The sequence below is a fragment of the Mustela putorius genome, unplaced genomic scaffold (assembly GCF_011764305.1).
Source record: "Mustela putorius furo isolate JIRA1106 unplaced genomic scaffold, ASM1176430v1.1 tig00000698_pilon_pilon_pilon, whole genome shotgun sequence".
Lineage (NCBI taxonomy): Eukaryota > Metazoa > Chordata > Mammalia > Carnivora > Mustelidae > Mustela > Mustela putorius.
Window position 1 is genome coordinate 7,671,576 of NW_025421449.1, and position 20,612 is coordinate 7,692,187.

Sequence of the window (20,612 nt, forward strand, 5' to 3'; positions counted from 1 at the left end):
AGGACTGCCCCCAAAGGGTCTAAGCTGAGGACCATTAAAAATCTCCCCAAACAAAAGCATTCCCTTTTCTGGCCAGCCATGGCACCAGGACTTTGACCTTTGATTTCTTGAATCATCAAAGCAATGAATAAACATGAATTTTCTATTTTGATCTAGGAATGGAGGCTACCCTGATGATTAAGATGCAGTCCCTAGTCAAAGAGAAGGTCATAATATAGCAAGAGAGAGAAATGTCAATCAATAGTTGTGATACAGTGTGATGAGTGTTATATCATATAAGGTGGCATGAGAATACCAAGAAAGAAACTGTTAATTGCCTGGGATTTGAGTAACATTAAGGAAGGCTGCCCAGAAAAGGGAACATTTTATCTGATCCCTGAAAGGTGAAGAGGAATTGCAGATTTTAGTGTTGATCTACAAGCAGCCATTAGAACCCACTCAGAGACTTGAGGCCCAAATAAGCCCAAGGATGGTCCCCCAAACCGTGGCCGACGTTCCTCAAAGAGCAGATCGAATCCACTGATTGCATATGACTGATTGAAAGCAGGCTAGGAAATGTGTGGAATTTAGATAGAGAAAAATCAAGCTTCCAAACATGAAGAATGTCATAGAAATGGAAGGGGTTTAAAAAAAAAATAAAAAAGACGTGTTTCTCAAGGTACTGGATTTCTCATCATGTAAGTCATTCCAGAAAAGCTGGGATACAGAGATTTCATTATAAATGCTGGGTGAACCTAGAAGAACTTCAAGATTTAGCACTGCTCTCTTACTGAGAAAGAGGTTGCTAGAAGTGTTCTGGAACTATCAGGCCACCGCTGGGCATCAGAAGGCCAGGGGGCACTAAGTAACTGAAGAAAGGTTGTTGTTGGAGTGAAGATGGGAGATAAGAAGAAATAAAGACTGAAGACTTTAGAGTTCCATGAAGGATCATGGGTGTTCCTCATCCACTGGGTTCTACCATCTAGAAGGAAGCTTGGAACATGATTCAGTTCAACAACACAAGGGTCCATAACTACTTTGGGCAGTACATGAATTGTACATGAATTTCCTTACCATTTCTGTTCCTGTAGTTATTTCAAGTGGCTTACCATCAAGTTCCTTACCATTTCTGTTCCTGTAGTTATTCCAAGTGGCTTAAGTTGACTTAAACTGCAGAGATCTCTGACATAGATGAACACTGAAAAGCCAACTGGCCACAGGAACTTCCAAACTAAGGTTTTTGGAGTTTACATCAATAAAAGAAAGTTCTAGCATTTGCCACTGAGCACAACAGCCAATAGTGCTGTAGTCAGGGGAGGCCCCCTCCTCTAGGAGAAGAACCAGACAGTTTATTTTACCTGGAAAGGAAGTCCTCCAGAAACCTCCATGAACAAAGCATCCAAGGAAAACTTATTTACAAAATGATTAAGAGAACCACATTCAAATGTTCTCAGATGATTCCTCAAAGACCACTTAGTTGGAAGTAAGGAGAAATACTAGATACTGTCTTTCTGGCCTTAATTATTTTATGCATTTTCTCAACTCCTCTAAAATGCACTGTAATTGACTCAAGACTCACTTGTCATTTATCATGGAGCCAATGTACATGCATTATTTTAAGGTAACAGAAACTCTGTGAGGTGAGGTCTACCTGCTGCATAGCTGGTCAATGAGCATAATTCTATCCCCCACAAACTCTGTGTATCAAAGTCTGAACTTTTTTTTTTTTTTTTGTGACTGGATGATAGTCTTCAAAGAGGTAAATAAATTAAAAAGAGGTCATTAAAATGAGCCCAATTCAGTATGGCTGCTGAACTTAGAACAAGAGGAAATTTAGACACAGGCACATAGAAACATGTGAAGACACAGGGATAAGACAGTCATCTAGAAGCCAAAGAGAGAGACCTAGAACAGAGCTTTCCTTTACTGACTCAGAAGAAACCAACCCTGCTTATACCTTGATCTTGGACTTCCAACATCCTGAACTGTGAGAAAAATCAATTTCTATTGATTAAGATTTCCAATATATACTACTTTGTTATGGTAGCCGCAGGAAACTCATAAACAGTCCACCTTGGAAAATGGGACAATGTATTAGCTATCGGTCTCTGGAAGTGACCCCAGCTGCCCTTCTTGCCCCTCAGTTGAATGTTCACTTCAGGGAGAAAAGCATTCTTCCACCAGTTTAGAAATACACAGAATTAGACGAGAAATACACAGTATCTTATTCAAAGAGTTTGGACCAATACCGCTCCCTCCTCAGGCCCACCCCACCCCAACATACATATACAATTACATGTGGCTCTGCCCCAGAGGGCACGTCTCTCCAGTCTTTAACTTGCAACGACATTTGTGGATCAGTACCTATGACAACCCAATTCAAAGGAAAGGGGAAGCCTGTTAATTTACTCATTTGAGGAACATCTGGGTGGCTCAGTAGGTTAAAGCCTCCACCTTCGGCTCAGGTCATGATCCCAGGGTTCTGGGATAGAGCCCCACATCAGGCTCTCTGCTTAGCAGGAAGCCTGCTTCTTCCTCTCTCTCTCTCTCTCTGCCTGCCTTTCTGCCTGCTTGTGATCTCTGTCTGTCAAATAAATAAAATATTTATAGAATTAAAAAATAAAATTAAAAATTTAATTTACTCATTTGAACCAAGAGTCTTTCTCCAAAGGTGGTAGAAATCACTGAGAGCAGGAAATGACTTTTTTCTTTCTTGACCATATAGCATAGTGGCTTCAACCAAAATATCTGTCTGTCAGTCTTGGCTCATCTACTACTTGCTACATTGTGCCATGTCTCCGTTTCTTCATCTGTAAGATGAGGGTGTTAATCACCATCATTACTTAATGGATCCCATTTAAGGGTTATATGAGTAAACACCATCATACCCTTAGCATATAGAACCTGACTCAGAACGTGCCCTCAATAAGTGTTAACTACCATTATTATGATTATTGTTCTTTCTACTTTGCTAAAAGCTTGCTCATGTATTTGTAGCTCTTAGGAAGGGAGACAGTAAGGATAGCGCAGCTCAATGATGTAAACATAAGGTTACTACCATTATTTCTACTACCATTGCTACTACAAATGGATAGCCACCATGAGTTGAATTGTCACAAACATTGCAAGGCGGAAACTTTCACCTCCATTTTATGATCTACTCATGACTGTCACACTTGCAGGAAATTTCTACTATTATTACCCATCTGTGTGGTTGGGAAAGAGAGTGGATAAGTAACATGGCTAATGTGGCACAGCCAGTGAGAGAGGCAAGGTTGGACCAAACAGGTCTTGACTGGAAGCCAAGGCTGCTTGGCCCCATCCCACTACTGCCCATTTTCAGGAGGCAGCTGGATTTTGTTCATTCTCCACTGCAGAGCTCCGAAGCACGGTGCCCTGAGCTGCAAAGACAGGCAGACTGGCACAGCGTGGGGTGAGGAGGGATTCATGAATTGCAGAGCTTGTGTGAATAATCTGCAGGAATTTACCCCATGAGCCTTTCTCAGGACAAGGTGCTAAGCAGAGCCTCAATAATCAATCAAGCCTGGGAGAGCTTTTGCCATGTTCCAGTATCTGAAGGCTCTGTTCAGGAATACCCACATTTTTATAGCAACTGAGGAGCCCCAGTGAGTTCAATTTTTCATAACTCTGCGTCTTGAATCTTAGCTCATACCCTCAAAGTCCACAGCTAGACATTAAGCATGCCTGACTTCAAATAAAGAATAAAAGATCATTGTTTTGAGGATTTGCAGAGCAAGGAATGCCACTTGCCATCAATTAATCTGAGGAAGTGAACTAAACGTCCTTCTACAGCAGAAACACAAAAAGCTTGCCTTGAAGACAAGTGCCTAAAGCAAAACCACAAATCCCTTCCCTAGCAAACCTGCTGTGGGGAAGCCAGTATTATATTTTAAAGAGCACAGATCCCCTTACAGGCAAATACAGCAAATCCCAGTTCTTCCGTGGCAGTGGGTTCAACACTGGCCTTCAGAAATTTACATTAAAGTACAAGTAAACAAACCACCAAAAAAAATAAATAAATAAAATAAGTGTGAAAGAGGAAAGTTACAACATGGTTTTTGAATTGCATCCTTTGCTTGAGTGCTTGAGTTTCTCACCTGGTAAGGGCTCTCCTGTCCAAGAATCCCAGGTAGGCTGGAGCCCCCTACAGTATCTCCCCGGGAAACCAGAGGCCAGATAAACTGTGAGAGAATTTCTCAGCCCAAGGCAGGCTCTTTGTCCCATGGCAAAGACTAATTCTGAGGAGTATATTTAACATGTCAAGCACCACTGCAGGGCTAGGGGGATATTTTTGAGGCCTCACGCTTTGTTTCAAAGGTTCCTCCTGCAACTGTCCTCCTCCATAACCAGGGACAGAAGCTGTTTGCCCTTCCTAGGAGCTCCCATAGAAGTAAGAGATGCTCCTTCTGAGATAATAATTTGCATTTTTGTCTCATCCTTTGGATGCTGAGCTTCTTGAGTGCAAGGAACTCCTATCTTACTCTCTGGTGAGTTTCTAGAATCCCGCAGAAGACATTGTACATGTTCAATAAACAATCAACTAATGAGAAGAACTGATGAACAATCTCTAGTCCCTCACTCCAATCTCTTGACTCTTAAACCAGTCAATGGAAACTCACCAGACCTTTTATGGAGACCTGAAAATGTGCCCAGTGATAGTCCATTCACCTTGGATATCTTGCGACAATTTGTTGGCGGAACAACTAAAGCTCTTGTACTGTTTTTCACTGAAAAACAGTATATTTGAAATAGGGCACCTTGATCTAAAGGGAGACTCTGAAAATACGACTTAAACAGGTCCGGCTGTCTGGAGTGGGTCTAGAGCCACCTGATCAGCAGGAAGGACTCATGTTTGATGGCCAACAGTGGTCAAGACAGGCGTTTTTAATGAAGCAACTATTTAGGGCTCCATTGTCAAGTCTGAACATTTCTGCAAGAAAGGTCCCTATTACATTAAGCTTCCTTTGCTGTTCTGATTCACAGAAGCAGTAGTTCTCAAACTGTGGCCCCATACCAGCTGCATCAGCATCACCATGGAGCTTGAGAGAAATGCAAACTCAAGCCCAGCCCAGACCTACTGGATCTAGCTGCTTGAACAAGAGGCTCTAAATGATTGTATGCATGCTGAAGTTTGAGAACCATCACCATAAAGTGTTGCCCAGATGGAGAAACTATATGGTTCAAGTCAATTCTACCAAAGCTAGCAATTGTTTACAACACACAGACCGGAAGTCTATGATTCTCTCCAGCAAGGCCAGGGCCAGAGTCATGCAAGTGAAGGGTCTAGGTGCAGATTTTAGGAGGTACCTCCTATGTATGGCTCTCCATAGTTCTGGCCCTTCTATCCACATGGAGAATCATAGGGCTGAAGACAAAACTACACTCAAGTTGCCTATCCTGACTTTCACTGTGGGACTCTCTGGAACTTGAAAGGTTGTATCAATACCTGACGGGGTTCCCCACCTGCACGCCTCTCTCTTGCTCACCTCCACGCCCATGAGTTAATCAGCAAATAAACAAACATAAAAAGACAAATGAAGGGGCATCTGGGTGGCTCAGTCATTTAAGTGTCTGTTCTTGGCTCAGGTCATGATCCCAAGGCCCAGGGTGAAGCCCTGTATCGGGCTCCTCGCCCAGCAGAGAGTCTGCTTCTGCCTCTCTATCTCCCCGGGTTCATGCTCTTCCTCTGTCTCTCAAATAAACAAAAATCTTTTTTTTTTTTTTTCTAAAAAAAGGCAAGTGAAATATTAGTTCTTGTAAAGTACACTTATAATTCAGTTTTCTACCCTCCTTTCTCCTCATTTCCTCTTCTACTCCATAAAAACACAAGGCGCTTAGTAACTAAGTCCTCCACTGCACTGCTCAAGAGTGACAGCCGTGTAAGTGAGTCTCTGGTTGTGAAGACAGTCTCAGGTGGTCTCCTCAAAAGGGCTCATATTTGGGTTTTCAGCACCATAAACAATCTGCCTCATTCTGGGGTACATTTCATTTCTAGACCAATAGGATTTCCTGCTATGTTGGAAGGATATGGGCTTTTGGTTCTGGCTCCTACCTTCACTCATCCTTCAACACTGCCCCCACCCTCCTGTATAATGAGCATCTCTCCTGAGACACAGCTGCCCCCATTTCTACCCCCACCCCCACCCCCATCTCCCACCCATCCTTTTCATGGCTGTCCTTGGAGTCACCTTGACAAAACATTCAGGCCAGGCTCTAGCCACTCTGCCAAAACCAGCATCACTTTCAACTTCTCCATCTCTTTACATCTTTTTTCCTGCCTAACAAGTAAACAGTCAAAAACTACTGCGACCTCCTACATCATCTCTCGTTAGGCCACCGCCATTCTAAAAGGAAGAAGAAAATTACTGCCTTTATGTCTGGGAGACAACCTGGGAGGACTGACATGTTCTTCAGTCCTAGAGGAGAGCTGGCAAGACGCTCTTGAAAGGAGAGGATGGGATAATGACCCACTGCTGAGAATGCAACTTGTCCAGAGACCTGTGTCAAATCCGCCCCAAGCCCTGGTATGATGAGCCCCACTATTCCTTTCTTCTCCAGTCCCATGGGGGCCTGTCATTGGCTATTTATTTGTGCATTCAGAGGTGAATTTACTTAGCTAAGCTGTCCCTGCCTGCCGCCTTTATTCTGCCCAGTTGGAAGGAACAGCGAGAATGGCATTCTGTCCCCAAATCTGACAGGGCTCAGGACATCTTGCCATTTTCTATTACTAGAACCTTTCAAGTTGGCAGTCCTAATAAAAAGACCCCATGGTAGGTAGGAGTCAAAAGAGAGGGATAGGACTTAACAAGCAGATGAGTTTATTCCACTTAATGATCAGTAAATGCCCAAGAGGCTAATCGGTTTTCCTCAAATCCTACTTCCCTTCCTATTCAGGAAGTCAACCAATCTCTAATATTTTCTAGGCCATGGGACATGAAACTCCCCTCACCATGTTCAATCTCTCTGCTTTCTGTATTGTCAATGAACCGTACCAGCCTGGCTGGGAACATCTCTTTGGTAAACCATCTACCCAGCACATCCTGCATGAGTCCTCATGGCTCACGGCCCCTCCATCTGATTCCAAGTTTCCTAGGTCCTGGAGAAAGAGGTGAACATGGACTGATGTCAGGAATGCTGTGTATCCTTCTTCGGAAGACTGTGGCCCACTTTTGGCCAGACCCTAAGTGGTCTGGCATCCGAAGGACCTTGGCAGAGGCTGGGGCTGGCTGGGCCTTCTGCTCACACCTATTTATGTAACATGTGTCCAGAAGGCCCCTGAGGGAGGCTTGGTTCTATACCTTTCCTTATACTGCCACCAGTGAGCCTCCCAAAACTCTGTATCCTCAAGACGTGCAAGGGTTTCCCAGTACCAATGATAGGCAAAGGTCTTCATGAGTGGGTACACGAATACTTACAGCATGCCAAGTCTGGTTATGCCCCTCCAAGAAGCCCCTGCTCCAGCCACATCAAGCCTCTTACTATGGCCTGAGCACTCTCATTTCCTCCATTGGATGGAACAGTGAAAGAGTTCATAATATGGGCTTGGAAGCTAAGCTACCTGGGTCCAAATATTCCTCATTGGGTAAGACTCACTAGATCCACCAGACTTTACATCTCCGCCACGCAGCGTCTTCATTTGTAAAATGGGGGAAGTATAATTCCCCCATCTTATGGAGCCATAGTTAAGATTCAGTGAGTTCACAGGCATAATGTTCTTGGAATGATGCCTGGTACCCAGTAAGCCATGAACAAGGGTAAGCATTGATACTATGAGAGAACTCCCCCTCATCATCGAGGGCAAGATTTAAATGAAAGCTCCTTCACAAACCAGGCTCTGCCTCCCAAACCAGAAGTAAGGGCAGCTCTCTTTGTTCTCACAGCCCACGCCAGTACATCTCCAAGCTGTCTCTACTCTGTTTTGCCACACACACTTGCCCGTCTCCTATGTTACAGGGATTTTTTTGAAGAGCAGAGACCTACTCTAACCCATCCTCTTCATGCTCCTCAAAGACTTCCTACAATCCCAAATACAGTAGGCTATCAAAAAGCATTTGCTAGATGAGAAGTGAATTAATCTAAGAAAAGGAATCAAAACAGACAGCTGAAACAAACATTTCTGGATCCAGTTTGAGGATATAGCATGGGAGTCCAGGCATTGACTTGATACTGTCTACCTGCTGGAGAAATACTCTTAGTATCCACCAGTGTCTGTGAACACAGCTCCTTGAAGGTGGGCGTGGAAAGAATGGAGCACAGTTGTAAGCTGGGTGGGGAATGAAGGAAGCCACAAATCGGCTTCAGTTGTAGTCAAAATGGTAACCAATGTGCATTCCCTAGCCCCAGAGAGACTTTGTAGACAGCTTTCATTTGATGTCCAGTGGGGTCTCCAAGACCCCTGAAATTAAAAGCACTCAACTTGGCTATCCAGAGACAATGATCTTGCTCTCTACGGTCTTGCAATGGAAGGAAAGTGCAGTCTTCCTCCCAAGGTACAAGACTCACTAGCAGGGACAAGTGGGCAATGAGGGCCTGGTGACTTGAAAGGGAAACAAGGAGAGGTTCCTTAAATCATTGCATGCTAAGAGATCAACAAGGAAGGCAGATAACAAGAACCTGGGAAACCCCATGGTCTTCTCCTCTTGGGGGGTTTGTAAGCCAAAGGTCATCCGTCAAGACATGGGGTGCACTGTCTTGGAGCACAGATGTTGCCATTTGGCTCAGTTGGGCTGCGAGAATTGTTTTCTGTCAGGGCGACTGAAAACCCTAGTGCATCAGGATCCAGACACACAAAACAAGGCTGTTCACCTAATGGTTGAGCGGGGAGCAAAGTGGCACTGAAAAACCAGGGTGAGTCTGATCCCAGAACAAAGGGAAGACAAAGACCACGAGCGCAGGGTCCCGGCAGCTCTTCACTCCAGCCAATGGTTTGCAGGGAACCCTCACACAGGAGCCTGTTTTATTTGCAGAAGCCACAGCGGTAAATTCAGGCCCATCCTTGCCTGTTCTGGACTCTCAGGTTTCTCTTGGAGTCGTTCCTATCACTGCCCATAGGCCACTAAAACCTTCCCACATTCAGAATGATCGATTCTGCTCAAACAAGCCAAGCCACAAACTCATGTCGAAAAACCCACTTCAGATAAGTCATTATCTTCCTTTATGGATTTTTCAGGTCAGAAGGAATAGGACCTAAGAGTCCTATCTTCTGTAGAGTGGAAAGGGAGTCTGGGAAGAGGTGGGGTGACCTGGAGAAACCACAAGAAGCGGCATGAGCTCCTCTCTTGCTTCTCAATCAACAAGAGAGGCATAACAAAATTAGGTCCTGGCTGCCCGCGTGTCTGTGCCGGACATTCAAACCGAGCAAAACTGCCGAGTAAAGGGAAAAGGAGGGCTCAGCACCCGGCCTTTGCCTCCACGACAGAAGACGATGCAGAGCACCTGGGACACAGAAAGTCATGGTGAAGGAGGAACGTCAAAGACCCTCTGACTTGTCATGGGACCGCCCGTGCCAGCTGAGCTGCTGCCGAGACCGCAGTGGGCAGGTGGGTTAAAGCAGTCACAGTGGCCAGAGAGTGGCCCAAAGGCACCGCCACCAGAAACCCAAGTTCTGTAGCTTGGCGAGCTTCAGCCCGCCGCCTGACCCACGTTTAGCAATTCTGATGCACCGCGGAGCAGACAGCCCCAGCCCGGGATGACTGCTCCCTCAGCCCCTCTCCAACAGGCAATGAAAGCAAGACCCACTTTGAAAATTCTCCCCCATCATGCAAACTGACATAGGCATGCTTTTCAAAAACCCACAGCCAATCTGTTGATCATTACTTATTTACAAAGGCCTTCGGGCAGAAAGTCCTGTAAAAACCATGCTTGATACGGTATACACTAGCTTTTTCTGCTTGTGGAAAAAAAAGTCCCCCCAAGGCTACCTCAAACCATCACTTTCTATTGCACATAAAATGTAGCGGGTAACACTAAAGTATTTAATATATATGGTATAATATATCTACAGGAAAGGCATTTGTGTAGAAGTATGTTACCCTGGATTTGGTAATTTGATGTTTTGCTGAAGGCTACGACTTAAAAAAGCTTCCACCTCGTACAGAAGACCTGTCATCTTGGTACCCAAGAGCCAACAGAATAAAGAAGTACCCTTAAGCAGCAAAACTTTGACACAGCTTTGAAGCATATGAAAACAGTATAACGCCTCAGAATTATTATTACTCAAGATCAAAGAAATGAGCCATACTTTACATAGCAAACAGGGACAGGGAATTTGGCTCCAAAGGTTTCAGATTTTTCAGACTTCTCTTTATTTATTTATTTGCTTCTCTCTAAATTTAGGCAAAAGAAAGCGCCTGGGCTTTTCTCTACTTTAAATGGGTAAAACTATTAGCATTAGATAAGGCGATTACCTAAAGGTGAGGAAATAGGAAATGAATGTTAGCATGACAACTGGCATCATAAAAATGAGAAGCTTGGCAGTTGGTGCATTTTATTCCTCCTCATAAACTGTAAACAAGCATGTAAATCAGCAACACCCCAGCAAGACTGAGCGAAGGGGCAGGCAGAGGGCTGTTCGGGAAACATCTCCCAGGAAGAGATGATCCTAACTGAAACGGACATGGGGCTGGGGGGAGTCCTCCTGGAGCCTGTGTCCTCGACAGCAGGGAGAAGGACGGCCCCATCTGCGACCTAGAAGGGTGGTCATAGAGGGCCAGGGAGATGCAAATGTGTGGAAACAGGGAAGAGCGGAGCGGGGGGCGGGGGGCGGGGTGCGGGGAGCTGGTGGGGAGAAGAATGGACATAATTTAATGCCGATAATCAAAGGGGGGAGAGCAGCCAATGTCCAAAGAGAGAGGGAAAGAGAGAGAGAAGAGACGAGAAGAAGAAAGAAGCATCAAGCATCAAGATGGCAGGTGCTTCCATGGCAGTAATGACTTAGGGATCACTCCCGTTTCATCACGGAGGTGCTAGAGAGTTAGGATGTTAGAGGAAATAAGCACTGGGATTGGCAGGTGAATCAAAAACAACCAGGGGATATGAAAGATAAAGAGGCCCAGAAGAGAAACCTGCAGAACTCTGTTGAAACTTGGTTTCATTTGCTATTTCCAAGAGGAAGCCACCATCAAGAAAGAAAGAAAGAAAGAAAGAAAGAAAAAAGGAGAGAGGGAGGAAAGAGAGGGAAAAAGGAAGGGATAGAGGTAGGAGGGAGGAGAGGAGGGAAGGGAGGTAGGGGGAGAGAGAGAGAGAAAGAGAGAGAAAGACTACACACACGCTCTATTTCATAATTAATATTGCTTTTAGCCTGAGCAGAACTGGATTACTTTTGAACTTTGCTTTGGCAAGTCCACAGATTATTAGACTTTTTTTATGAGTCAAAATCAATTAACAGAAATTTGATTTCAATCGACAGGATAAAAGGAAGGTAATCTTCAGGTTCATTTTTGATTGTGATGATACATCTCACATATGGCCTTAAGTACAGAAAACAGTCCTCGGAGGGACTCCAGCAGAAAGAGACTCGCCGGAGGCGAACTAACCACACGCATCCCTCTGATTGGTTGCCGGCGTCATTAGTGCCACTGCTGTTTAGGAACTACACATAGACAGGACATGGTGACAGCTAAGACTTTAAAGCCTATGTATTTTTCAAACAGCTTTTCAAACTGTTTTTCATGACAGAATTTTTTCAGCTCTATCATTAACTGCTGACAAGCTGACAGAATAAATACTCCAGCCTTTAAGAAGCCACCTAACGATGGGTCCCCTCCCCCGTCTCGTGCTTGCCTTGCCGGGGGAGGGGAGGCTCTGGGCCTGGGTGGGGTGGGGAGGGGGCCCAGAGGGGCGGCGAGGAGCCGGAAGGGTGCCCCGTGGTGTGGCCCCTCCTCTTACCTCATCAGCTTGGGCGAGGAGCTCGGTGAGTTCCGCATACCTCCATTCCGCTGCTTTTTTTGGGGGGACAGTGTTGATGGCTGCTCATCTTCAACTGGAAAGACAGGCAGCTCATGAGATTATGAACAGTTTGAGGGCAGACTGAGAGATACAGGCAAGATATCAAAGGACACACACTCACGGCTCAGTCACTCACTAGGAACTCATGGCTGGCTTTTAGGACCCAGTGACAAAGACCAAATGTGTTAGTCAAAGAGGCCAGCTTAGAAAAGGTGAAATGATCACCTCTTAGCACTCCAGCTTTTGAACATGCACTTGAAACAGACTACACCAGTTTGTAAGTGCCCTGCCGTAAGAGAGAAAAGAAATCATGATTTATCTGTATATAGAAAATATACATATATATATATATGTGTGTGTGTGTGGAAATGCTCAATCATTATTCTTAGAGTTAATTGTAGTTACTTTGCTAAGTAATAGAATGGGTTTTTCCAAAACCACAATCAGAGATAAAGTTGTATGGGAAACGGCAGCAGAAGAGCAGCTGATCGTACAAATGAACCAACTTAGCAGGTGCCTCATCCGTGCACGCCAGAGGAAGAGCCTTGGAGAGGGGCAAGGATCTGAGGCCTTGACAGCCAAAGTTTCAATTGGGGAAGACTGGGAACATTGGTGCCTGCTGGCTCAAGGATCCCCAGCCAATCCTGGCTCTGTCCCTGCAGCTCCCTAGAGGGAGAGCATGTGGGGGGCGTGCACATGGGATCCCTTCTCCACTCATTAAGACTGGGCTGTGAGGTTGGAGAACCAGGCTGCAGAAGAGCACCCGAATAAAAGGAGGAGGTTGCCACTGAGTGATATCTCTGATGATGTGGTTGGGGGAGGTGGGGCAGGGAGGGAGGGCAGCAGAGGGCGTTGGAAACCAAAGGCTGTTTTCCAAATGTCTAAACCACACAGATCGCTAAGCAATGTGAAGGTTCACTCACAAACAACACAGCACACTCTACTGCTTTTGCCCAAAGACACCCACTAATAAGCTTTATAGATGTATTAGCTCACATCATGCTTCTTTTTAAGAGAGCGGCTTGATAATTAGCAGATGCGCACCCAGCCCCTCACCCAAGGGCATCAGCAGCAAAATTCTAGCCCCGCTTTGCCCACCCCCACCCCCACCAATTCAGGCTAAAGCTGTAATGTCAAGAAGGAAAAATAGAGGGTCCTTGGATTCTTAGAGTTGACTGCAACACAGACTGGGAGGAAGCACCCTTGAAACCCGGAAAGCACGGCAGTAACCTTAAAGCTAAGAAGAGAAATATTAGCAGAGGTGACATCAAAAGAAGTTTGACATATGTTAATGGTGTAAGTCTTAGGTGGGGCGCGGGGGGTGGTGGGGTGGAATGCCATCTCTGCTACTTGACATTGCCCGGGAAGACCCATATCGGGGCATGCGTTATATGGTACTTCCTTGAAAACCCTAAATAAATGTAGTATATTACAATACATGGTTCCAAGGGATTTTAATAATCTAACTATCTCCCAAAGCTGCTTCAAAGTACGCCACTTGGTCCATTCCCCTATTCCATTCTTAGTCTGGGGTTGACTATATTCTGGCTGACACATGGAAAGGGAACAAGAAAGCAGTTTGAGGTGAGAGCGATTCCAGAAGCAATGAAGGCAAGAAAGCACCTACAAATGCCCACAGCCCACTCCCTCTACCAGCTGCTCCCTCGCCCCGTCCCATCCCCCCTGAGGCCCAGGCTCGGGCTGCGACCCTATCAGTCACTTAGGGCTCCAGGCAGGAACTGAGTGGCTGGGGAGGATATCGCATCTTATCAGAAATGAGTATCCACAGCAAATCACACAGAGACTAAACAGCACTTAAAAGATTAAAGGAAATAAATACAAGCCACATAAATGGTATTGAAAAAAATCACTTAGAGTTGATACACATCTCTCGGCAAGCAAACAGGCACTCTGAGCTTGACCTGAATTCATCTTCCTTTCCCAGGATAGGGGGCCAGGCATCCCAGGTTAATAAGGGGATAGAAAGGCAGTGAGTGACAGAGAAAGGGAGAGAAAGACCGAGAAAGAGGAGAGAAAGGGAGATAGGGAGAGAGGTGTGTGTATACGTATACTTTTGCATTTTCCCCACGTAAGGATGGGATAGAAAACCTTACATCGATTGCACCCATAATACAAGTTCAGCTTTTAATATGGACCCCTTGCAATTGCTGTATTGTGTTCAGGGTGACCTAGACTAGTTGAGTCCCATGACAGACTAGAGAACATGTGGGCATGTGAGTGGGTCTAGCTGGGGTGAAAGACCTCTTTCTATCAGACAGGCCTTCTTCTCTATCATACAGGTCTTCTTATGGTTAGCATGACACACCCAGAAAGGTCTTTTACCCAACCTAGGCTACTGTTTATTTAAGGCCACCAGATGTTGCCATGGTTTTGTCTAACTTATTCAGTGGGTCCATTTCAGTATGAACAGAAGTCCCATTCATTGGCAGTTCTGTTGGATTCTTTTGCTTAACTATTGTCCCCCATTTGCACTGGACCTAAAATAAATAGGCCTCTTCGGTTAAGTGCCCATGATCCTCGCACATTGTCCGTTTGTTTACCTGCGGTGATCTTCACATGGAAGACAGGTAAGTTAATCCCTGTTACCCAGCTCCAGAGAGACACTTTGTTCTAGTGCTCAAGCTATGCCTCCTTCTAAGCAAGGAACCTATTTATTTTCATTGCAATTCAGAAAGATCATCCATAATAATCATATTGCATTTAAACCGGGATTTGTTCTCTTAAATGAAACTCATGTTCAAAGGTTTCCTTCTGCACTCACAGGCCTGGAAATGCAGATCTGTTCCGTGAAGAAATGGGGGGGGGGCGTCTTCAGCTTAAATATATGAATGTTGTGTAATGGAGACCATTACATATGGCTTAGATCCCACGAGAGAAGCAGTGATAACTTCTTTCTCATAAGTAGGTTATAAACCATATTTAATTATTATCCTTTATATGGATTCTATCAATTTCTGCATATTTTAAGAAAGCAGATCTAGAAAAACTCTTAGTTAAGCTATAAAATATAATTTTCATTTCGTGGTGGCTTCTGTGACTACATGAAAGGAATAAAAACTAAATTAAAAGAGCGCCTGAAATTTACTTACTTTCATGAAAGACAAATGTATCGAAGTAATTGGCCACTACCTCATGCCAAACGCACATTTACGGGCTCCTACTTCGCCTGCTTTTTGGCTAATTACCATACACCCCTGTCTCTGGCATTTTCACTCGCATCAGGCTGTGGAAGCAAGCGCACGACGATACGATCTTTGAAAGGAACCTGACTTACCGGCTTCTTTAAAACACAAACAAGTTCAGGAATCCAATGTGGAATTTTTATAGGAGCTGAACTCCATCCAGTCTCCAAGTGCTCATAAAATTCAAGGGCTTGTTTTTGCACATCCCTAAGTATAACACTTAATGTGCTGTTGTAACTTCCCAGCGCTCACTTGTCTAATAGGCTCTGAATCTAACAGTTTTACAGTTGGGGAAGACTCAGTGCTAGAAAAATGTCAGGCAAGTCTAATGAGGCTTCAGATCCCTTGGTTGGCGCTAGAGTTTAATTTAAAGTTACAATGATGTTTTAACATGTTTGCTTATACTTTACTAAAGAGGATTCATTATTTCAATGACATAACCTCCAGACAATGTTCTGGGAATTGATTTAAGATGTGGTGGTAATTCCAACAGCCTTAATGCAGAGTCGAACATCTGTAACAACATTTTACTCGACTTTTCATCGGCATTCTGTTTTCAAGCAAAAGCAAGGCAACATCCTCCAGAAACACTAGCCAGAGCTCTGGGCTTATTTCAAGATGATCATATATTTTACTGGATTTTTTTTTTTTTAAAGATATCCCTTTCTTTATTGGTCTCGCCAGCTTGCAAACACTGTGTCGAGGTTACCAATGCCTCTTTGCAGGCCTTTCGAGTAAAATGGGGCAAGGATTCCATCTTTCAGCTTTTCCAGAGAGCCCAGCGCTGCCGTGTGATGAGCCCGGCACTCAGGTCCAGCCTGAGGGCACACTCCCTCTTCTCCATTTCCTCCACAGGGTTTGGGGGGATGACGCCAAGGTGACACTTAAAGGTGAATTTGTTGGCCGGAGTTAAAAAACAGTTCAAAGCAAATAACCTCGGAAATGCAATAAAAGGCAAACAACCCATAAACATGAGGCGACTGGCTATCTCCATTACGTTATGAGTCACCACATCTGGAGAAACCCACATCTGCACACACTTAGCAGGTCATTAGTAATGTCATATTCACACTGGAATCACTCAGAGTGAGCGGCATGCAAAGTGGCTTGAGCGCAAAGGCATCTAGCTAACAGGGCTTCCGAAGAATGTCTTGAGCAAGCTGCTAGATTGGAGGCCGGTTTGTTTTAATTGTTATTTCTTGTCTGCTATGGCTTTTCTCTTTGGGATTTTGCTGCCCAACAAGCTGAATGAACGCATGCTGAAATTGACAACAGTACATCTGTCTTCTTCAACCGAGCTCAGCATGTTAAGATAGAACGCTGAAGGGTGCGGTTATTTAAAAGAGAGACGGGCTCCCGAACTCCTTCACCTGGCTCGGCCACAAGCCGAGGACCGTGAGTTGTGTCCTTGAACTCAAATGGGTCTTTGGGATAGCGCGATCTGGCTGCAACCTTGACTGCCAAACAATAACGAGAAAAGAAAACGGAAATGAATCCTTTGTGAAATTTTTCATTAGGGAAGTTCCAAATGAGTTTTATCATCGAATAGAATTATAGCTTTACGAAAAGGGGAGTTTCTTCCTCGCAGCTCAACTGCAGTTTTCTTTTACCCTGATGGCTTCTTGAAATTCTTTTTGCTGTGTTTTTGTCATCAATGTCAGAAAGGATAATATGTCACAAAATAATCTTGTTTGTGCAATAATTTCCAAAAACCTACAGAATACCCTTCCCCTGTGACATACATAGACACCGAAAACTCAGTTTAGCAGCAAGACCAGACCCGTTATTTCCTGAAGTCTGATAAAATGCATCCTACTAAATAATCATTATATTCCGAGTTATCAATCCTCACTGTGAAAGTATCATTTTCATCTCTAACAGCAGGCTGGGTCAGCTTGGTTGTGATTGCTGCCTAACTTGTGTTAAAAGCCATGGGTTTGCCACTCCTAAGAAAGGAGGTATAGCATCTCCTAGTATCATGAGTGATAAAAAAGGAAAGCGGTTGTGTGTTTTCCACCTTTCAGGATGACAATCTTGTTTCACCAAAACTGAAGGTAAGGAGAGAGGGTCACGTTGTCAGCCCAGGGATGTAACAGTGTGCTTCCTATTTTCTCTAGGTTTGCCAGGCTTTGTCCCCAAGAAAAATCCTATAAGTCACGGTAATACAGTCTTTTCCCAATATACAATTCACAACGGATAAGACTCCCTAGCTGACCCAACCTCTCTCTGATATGACAGAAACCCTGAGACTTTCACCAGGAAATCCAAGCTATCTAACTCTCAAGGTCTTAGAATGTAGCCACTAAAGAGCATGCCCTGGATGGGAACACAGAATGGCACCTGCTTTCCGGAGGGACTGTCTTGTCATCATAGACAACCAGAACCCCAGTTGCCTGTGACACAAACCAGATGGATGAGAAGATGCAGATGCTTCCAGAAGCAATGAAGGAAAACAACAAGAACAACACATGCCAGATAAATAATCCACACTGTGAGTTGTCTTTGGTAATTGCTAGAAAGGAACACTTGGCTATTGGTTCACGATGAATCCCAGAAGTGGGGCATGTCGTGTGCCCATCAGTGGGTGTGAGCAGAGAAGGAGGCTAGGACATGGTAAAGCAGGCACTGGAGCCAAGTTCTACACCTAGAGGGTCATGAGCAGCTCAGTATCAGAACATGGGGGAGTTGAAGTGTGCGATATTCTTGAGATGAGAGCTTCTGGTCTGAAAACCTTGGGATAACAGATATCCCCCAGCAGATCGGTGAACACTTTGCAGTATTATTGATAAGACCAATCAATAAGCCTATTTTTTTGAAAGATCACGGAGAATATGAATACACAGATAATGAAAAGAGGAAGGATGCTGTCTCTCAAAAACGATGCCAACAATAATAACATCGCCAACACAGAACGCATGTAACTGTCTACAACTGAACGATACCTTTATCCTTTACATTATCAGGCAGGATAATTTCACAACTTCTAGCTGAGAAATAGCAAATAGGTTTATTTGGAAAACCTAGAGGATGTGGTTTGAAAATAACATTAGCCTGCCATTACATAACATGAGGATGGAAAGTCTCTGTACGTAGCCCTGTGGACCTGAGCCCGGGCTCAGGGGCAACTGTCCCCAGGTAGGCTGGCAGGGCAGGGAGGGGAGGTATGTTGCAGCTTTTTCATTTCTGGCTTTTGTAGAGCTAATAGGAGAAAGGGGAGGGAGACTTTAAGGAACAATAGGTTATGTAGAAGTTAATCACAGGGTGTATTTCTGGCTCTATTCACTGCCTGGGAAACCTGAATTGTGTAAGTTTGAGTCCATCAACACAGAGTAATGAAAGAATTCAGCTTCTACATGGGAGAGAGGAAAAAATACTACATAAATATACTAACAGAACCCACATGACCTGGACAGCAATGTTCCCTACGGAAACACTGCAGGTCTAATGGATCCTCTGAAAGCAAACAGGGCAGATTAGATGTTACCTATGGAAACCATGCTCCCCCCCGCCCATCTCAAACCATAAGCCTCACATTCTATATGCATCCTGGTAGGAGTCCGACATTCATCAAGGTCCCCTGTATCTAGAATCTCAGCTCATATATCTTTACTAAAAACCTGACCTGCTCTAATAACTTGCCCAATGCTCTTCTTGGTACTGGGTAGAAAATTCCTTTTGGAGATCTGGTTGCCTTTGGCTCTCTCCTCTCTCTCTCTCTCTTTTTTTTTTCTTGGAACAGATTATTTCTTTCATCTCAAGGGCAAAGAAAAGTCTCAAGCAAAGACTACATATTAGCTTCTCAGAGATGAGACACAAAGATAAACAATGGAATTCTAAGAACAAATACACAACTAACATAAATGCGAGAATTTCCTTGAATTATTGCTATGAGTTTGGAGATTGGGAAAGCAGGAGAAGATGGAAGATAACTTTTACTTTGAATCCAACTGGGGAAAAAAAAAACAAAAACACAGGAGTCCCACGAAGCACCCCTTCTCAACTTTCCTTCTCTCCCTGTTCTTTACTCTGACACCAATGAGATGCTAATGACTTTGAAGCCAAAAAGTATATGTAGCAGACTCCTTTCTGTAGCTCTGGCATGTGCAGAACCTGTTTGTGGGGGATGGGTTTCAGAATAGGGATGAGCTTGTGAAACTCCTGGCACCAAGAGTTGCTTTCTTCCTCCTTTTATTTCCCAAGATCCTAGTCTGGAACATGCTTTTGTATAACTCCATACGGTAAAACTGTCTTTACATTTTTAAGTGGTTGGGTGAAAAAAATCTAAGAAGAAGAATATTTCATAACACACGAAAATGATAGAAAACTCAAATTGCAATGGCTATAAATAAAGTTTTATTAAAACATGGCCACAGTTGCTCAATTTACCTACTGTCTATGACCGCTCTCACTGTACAACCGAGTTGAGTCATTGCAATTGAGACCCAGGGGGTCCGCAAAGCCCGAGGTATTTACTACCTGGCCCCTAATAGAGAAAGCTTGCTGACCTCCGCTCTCATTTTCTTCTCACATTTTCCTAGCCATCCAGTTATCGAAAAGGACAATGTTTTTCCCCATCTACCAAGACGGCCAAACAACAAAAGAACACACGTGGAGCCCACATTAAGTACACAGATCTGGGGAAGCTGGGAGGGGCCGAGGTAGCTTAGTGATCCGACTATCCCTGCCATCCAACCCGCCAGGGGTCCGGCAGGTCCCCTGGCATTTGGGGAAACCAGTCAGGTGAGTTTCCCATCTTCCAACTCAAGCGATGTCCGATTTGTCTCCTGCGCGCTTTGAGAATCAAGGCCAACCCCATCGACCAGGAGCAATTCCTGGAAGCTGTCAGTGCGCGCCGCAAGTCCACCCTGAGAGAGCCCGCACAAGACAACAGATTAACCATTAGACTAGATATGTTGAAAATATACAGCTTCAACCTTTCCCCAGCTAGCTCACAGCGATATATAGATGATTATTTCAACCGTCAGCTGCCGCACAGATTTAAACCCCTGCGCAATAACTCCTGGATTCATCTGCCCCTTGTCAAACTCGCACGGCTTTAGTTGGAGGATACATGGTGTGGCAGTTTCACTGTGAATCCAGAATGATCCAGACGGCTGCTGTCTCTTTGTTAACAGGAAGCCAAACTGATGAGTTTGTAATGCATTTCTTATCAAAGGTAGTCTCGGAAAGGAAAATGCGCCCCATCAGTTCGGTTAGAATTTCACATATAGTAGATTAGGGGCTTAATCAGAACATCTCTGTTATTTTCACGAGGAAATAGATAACTCTGCACCCACCCCATTAAAATCACTTTATGCTGATGAATTATGTATTTATAAATTTATAATTACCTTTGATTTTCCCCTTCCTTCAGTATACTTAATAAAATCATCAGCGAGAGCCCAGAAAACAATGGCGCTTCGTAGATACGAGCATGCTAATATATTTTAAGTTAATGTCGAT

General features: G+C 44.4%; 1 protein-coding gene across 24 annotated transcripts in view; it reads right to left on the minus strand.

Annotated features, from left to right (window-relative positions):
* Positions 1-20,612, minus strand: part of KCNMA1 (potassium calcium-activated channel subfamily M alpha 1) — a 730,733-nt gene that overhangs the window by 85,980 nt on the left and 624,141 nt on the right. For 18 of the 24 annotated variants that reach the window (XM_045083539.1, XM_045083540.1, XM_045083542.1 and 15 more), the window contains one exon: positions 11,887-11,980. In XM_045083539.1, coding sequence (XP_044939474.1) covers positions 11,887-11,980 — 94 coding nt within the window. Of the gene's footprint in view, positions 1-11,886; positions 11,981-16,519; positions 16,607-20,612 lie in introns of all 24 variants that reach the window. The other 6 variants (XM_045083521.1, XM_045083531.1, XM_045083529.1 and 3 more) reach the window with 2 other exon arrangements.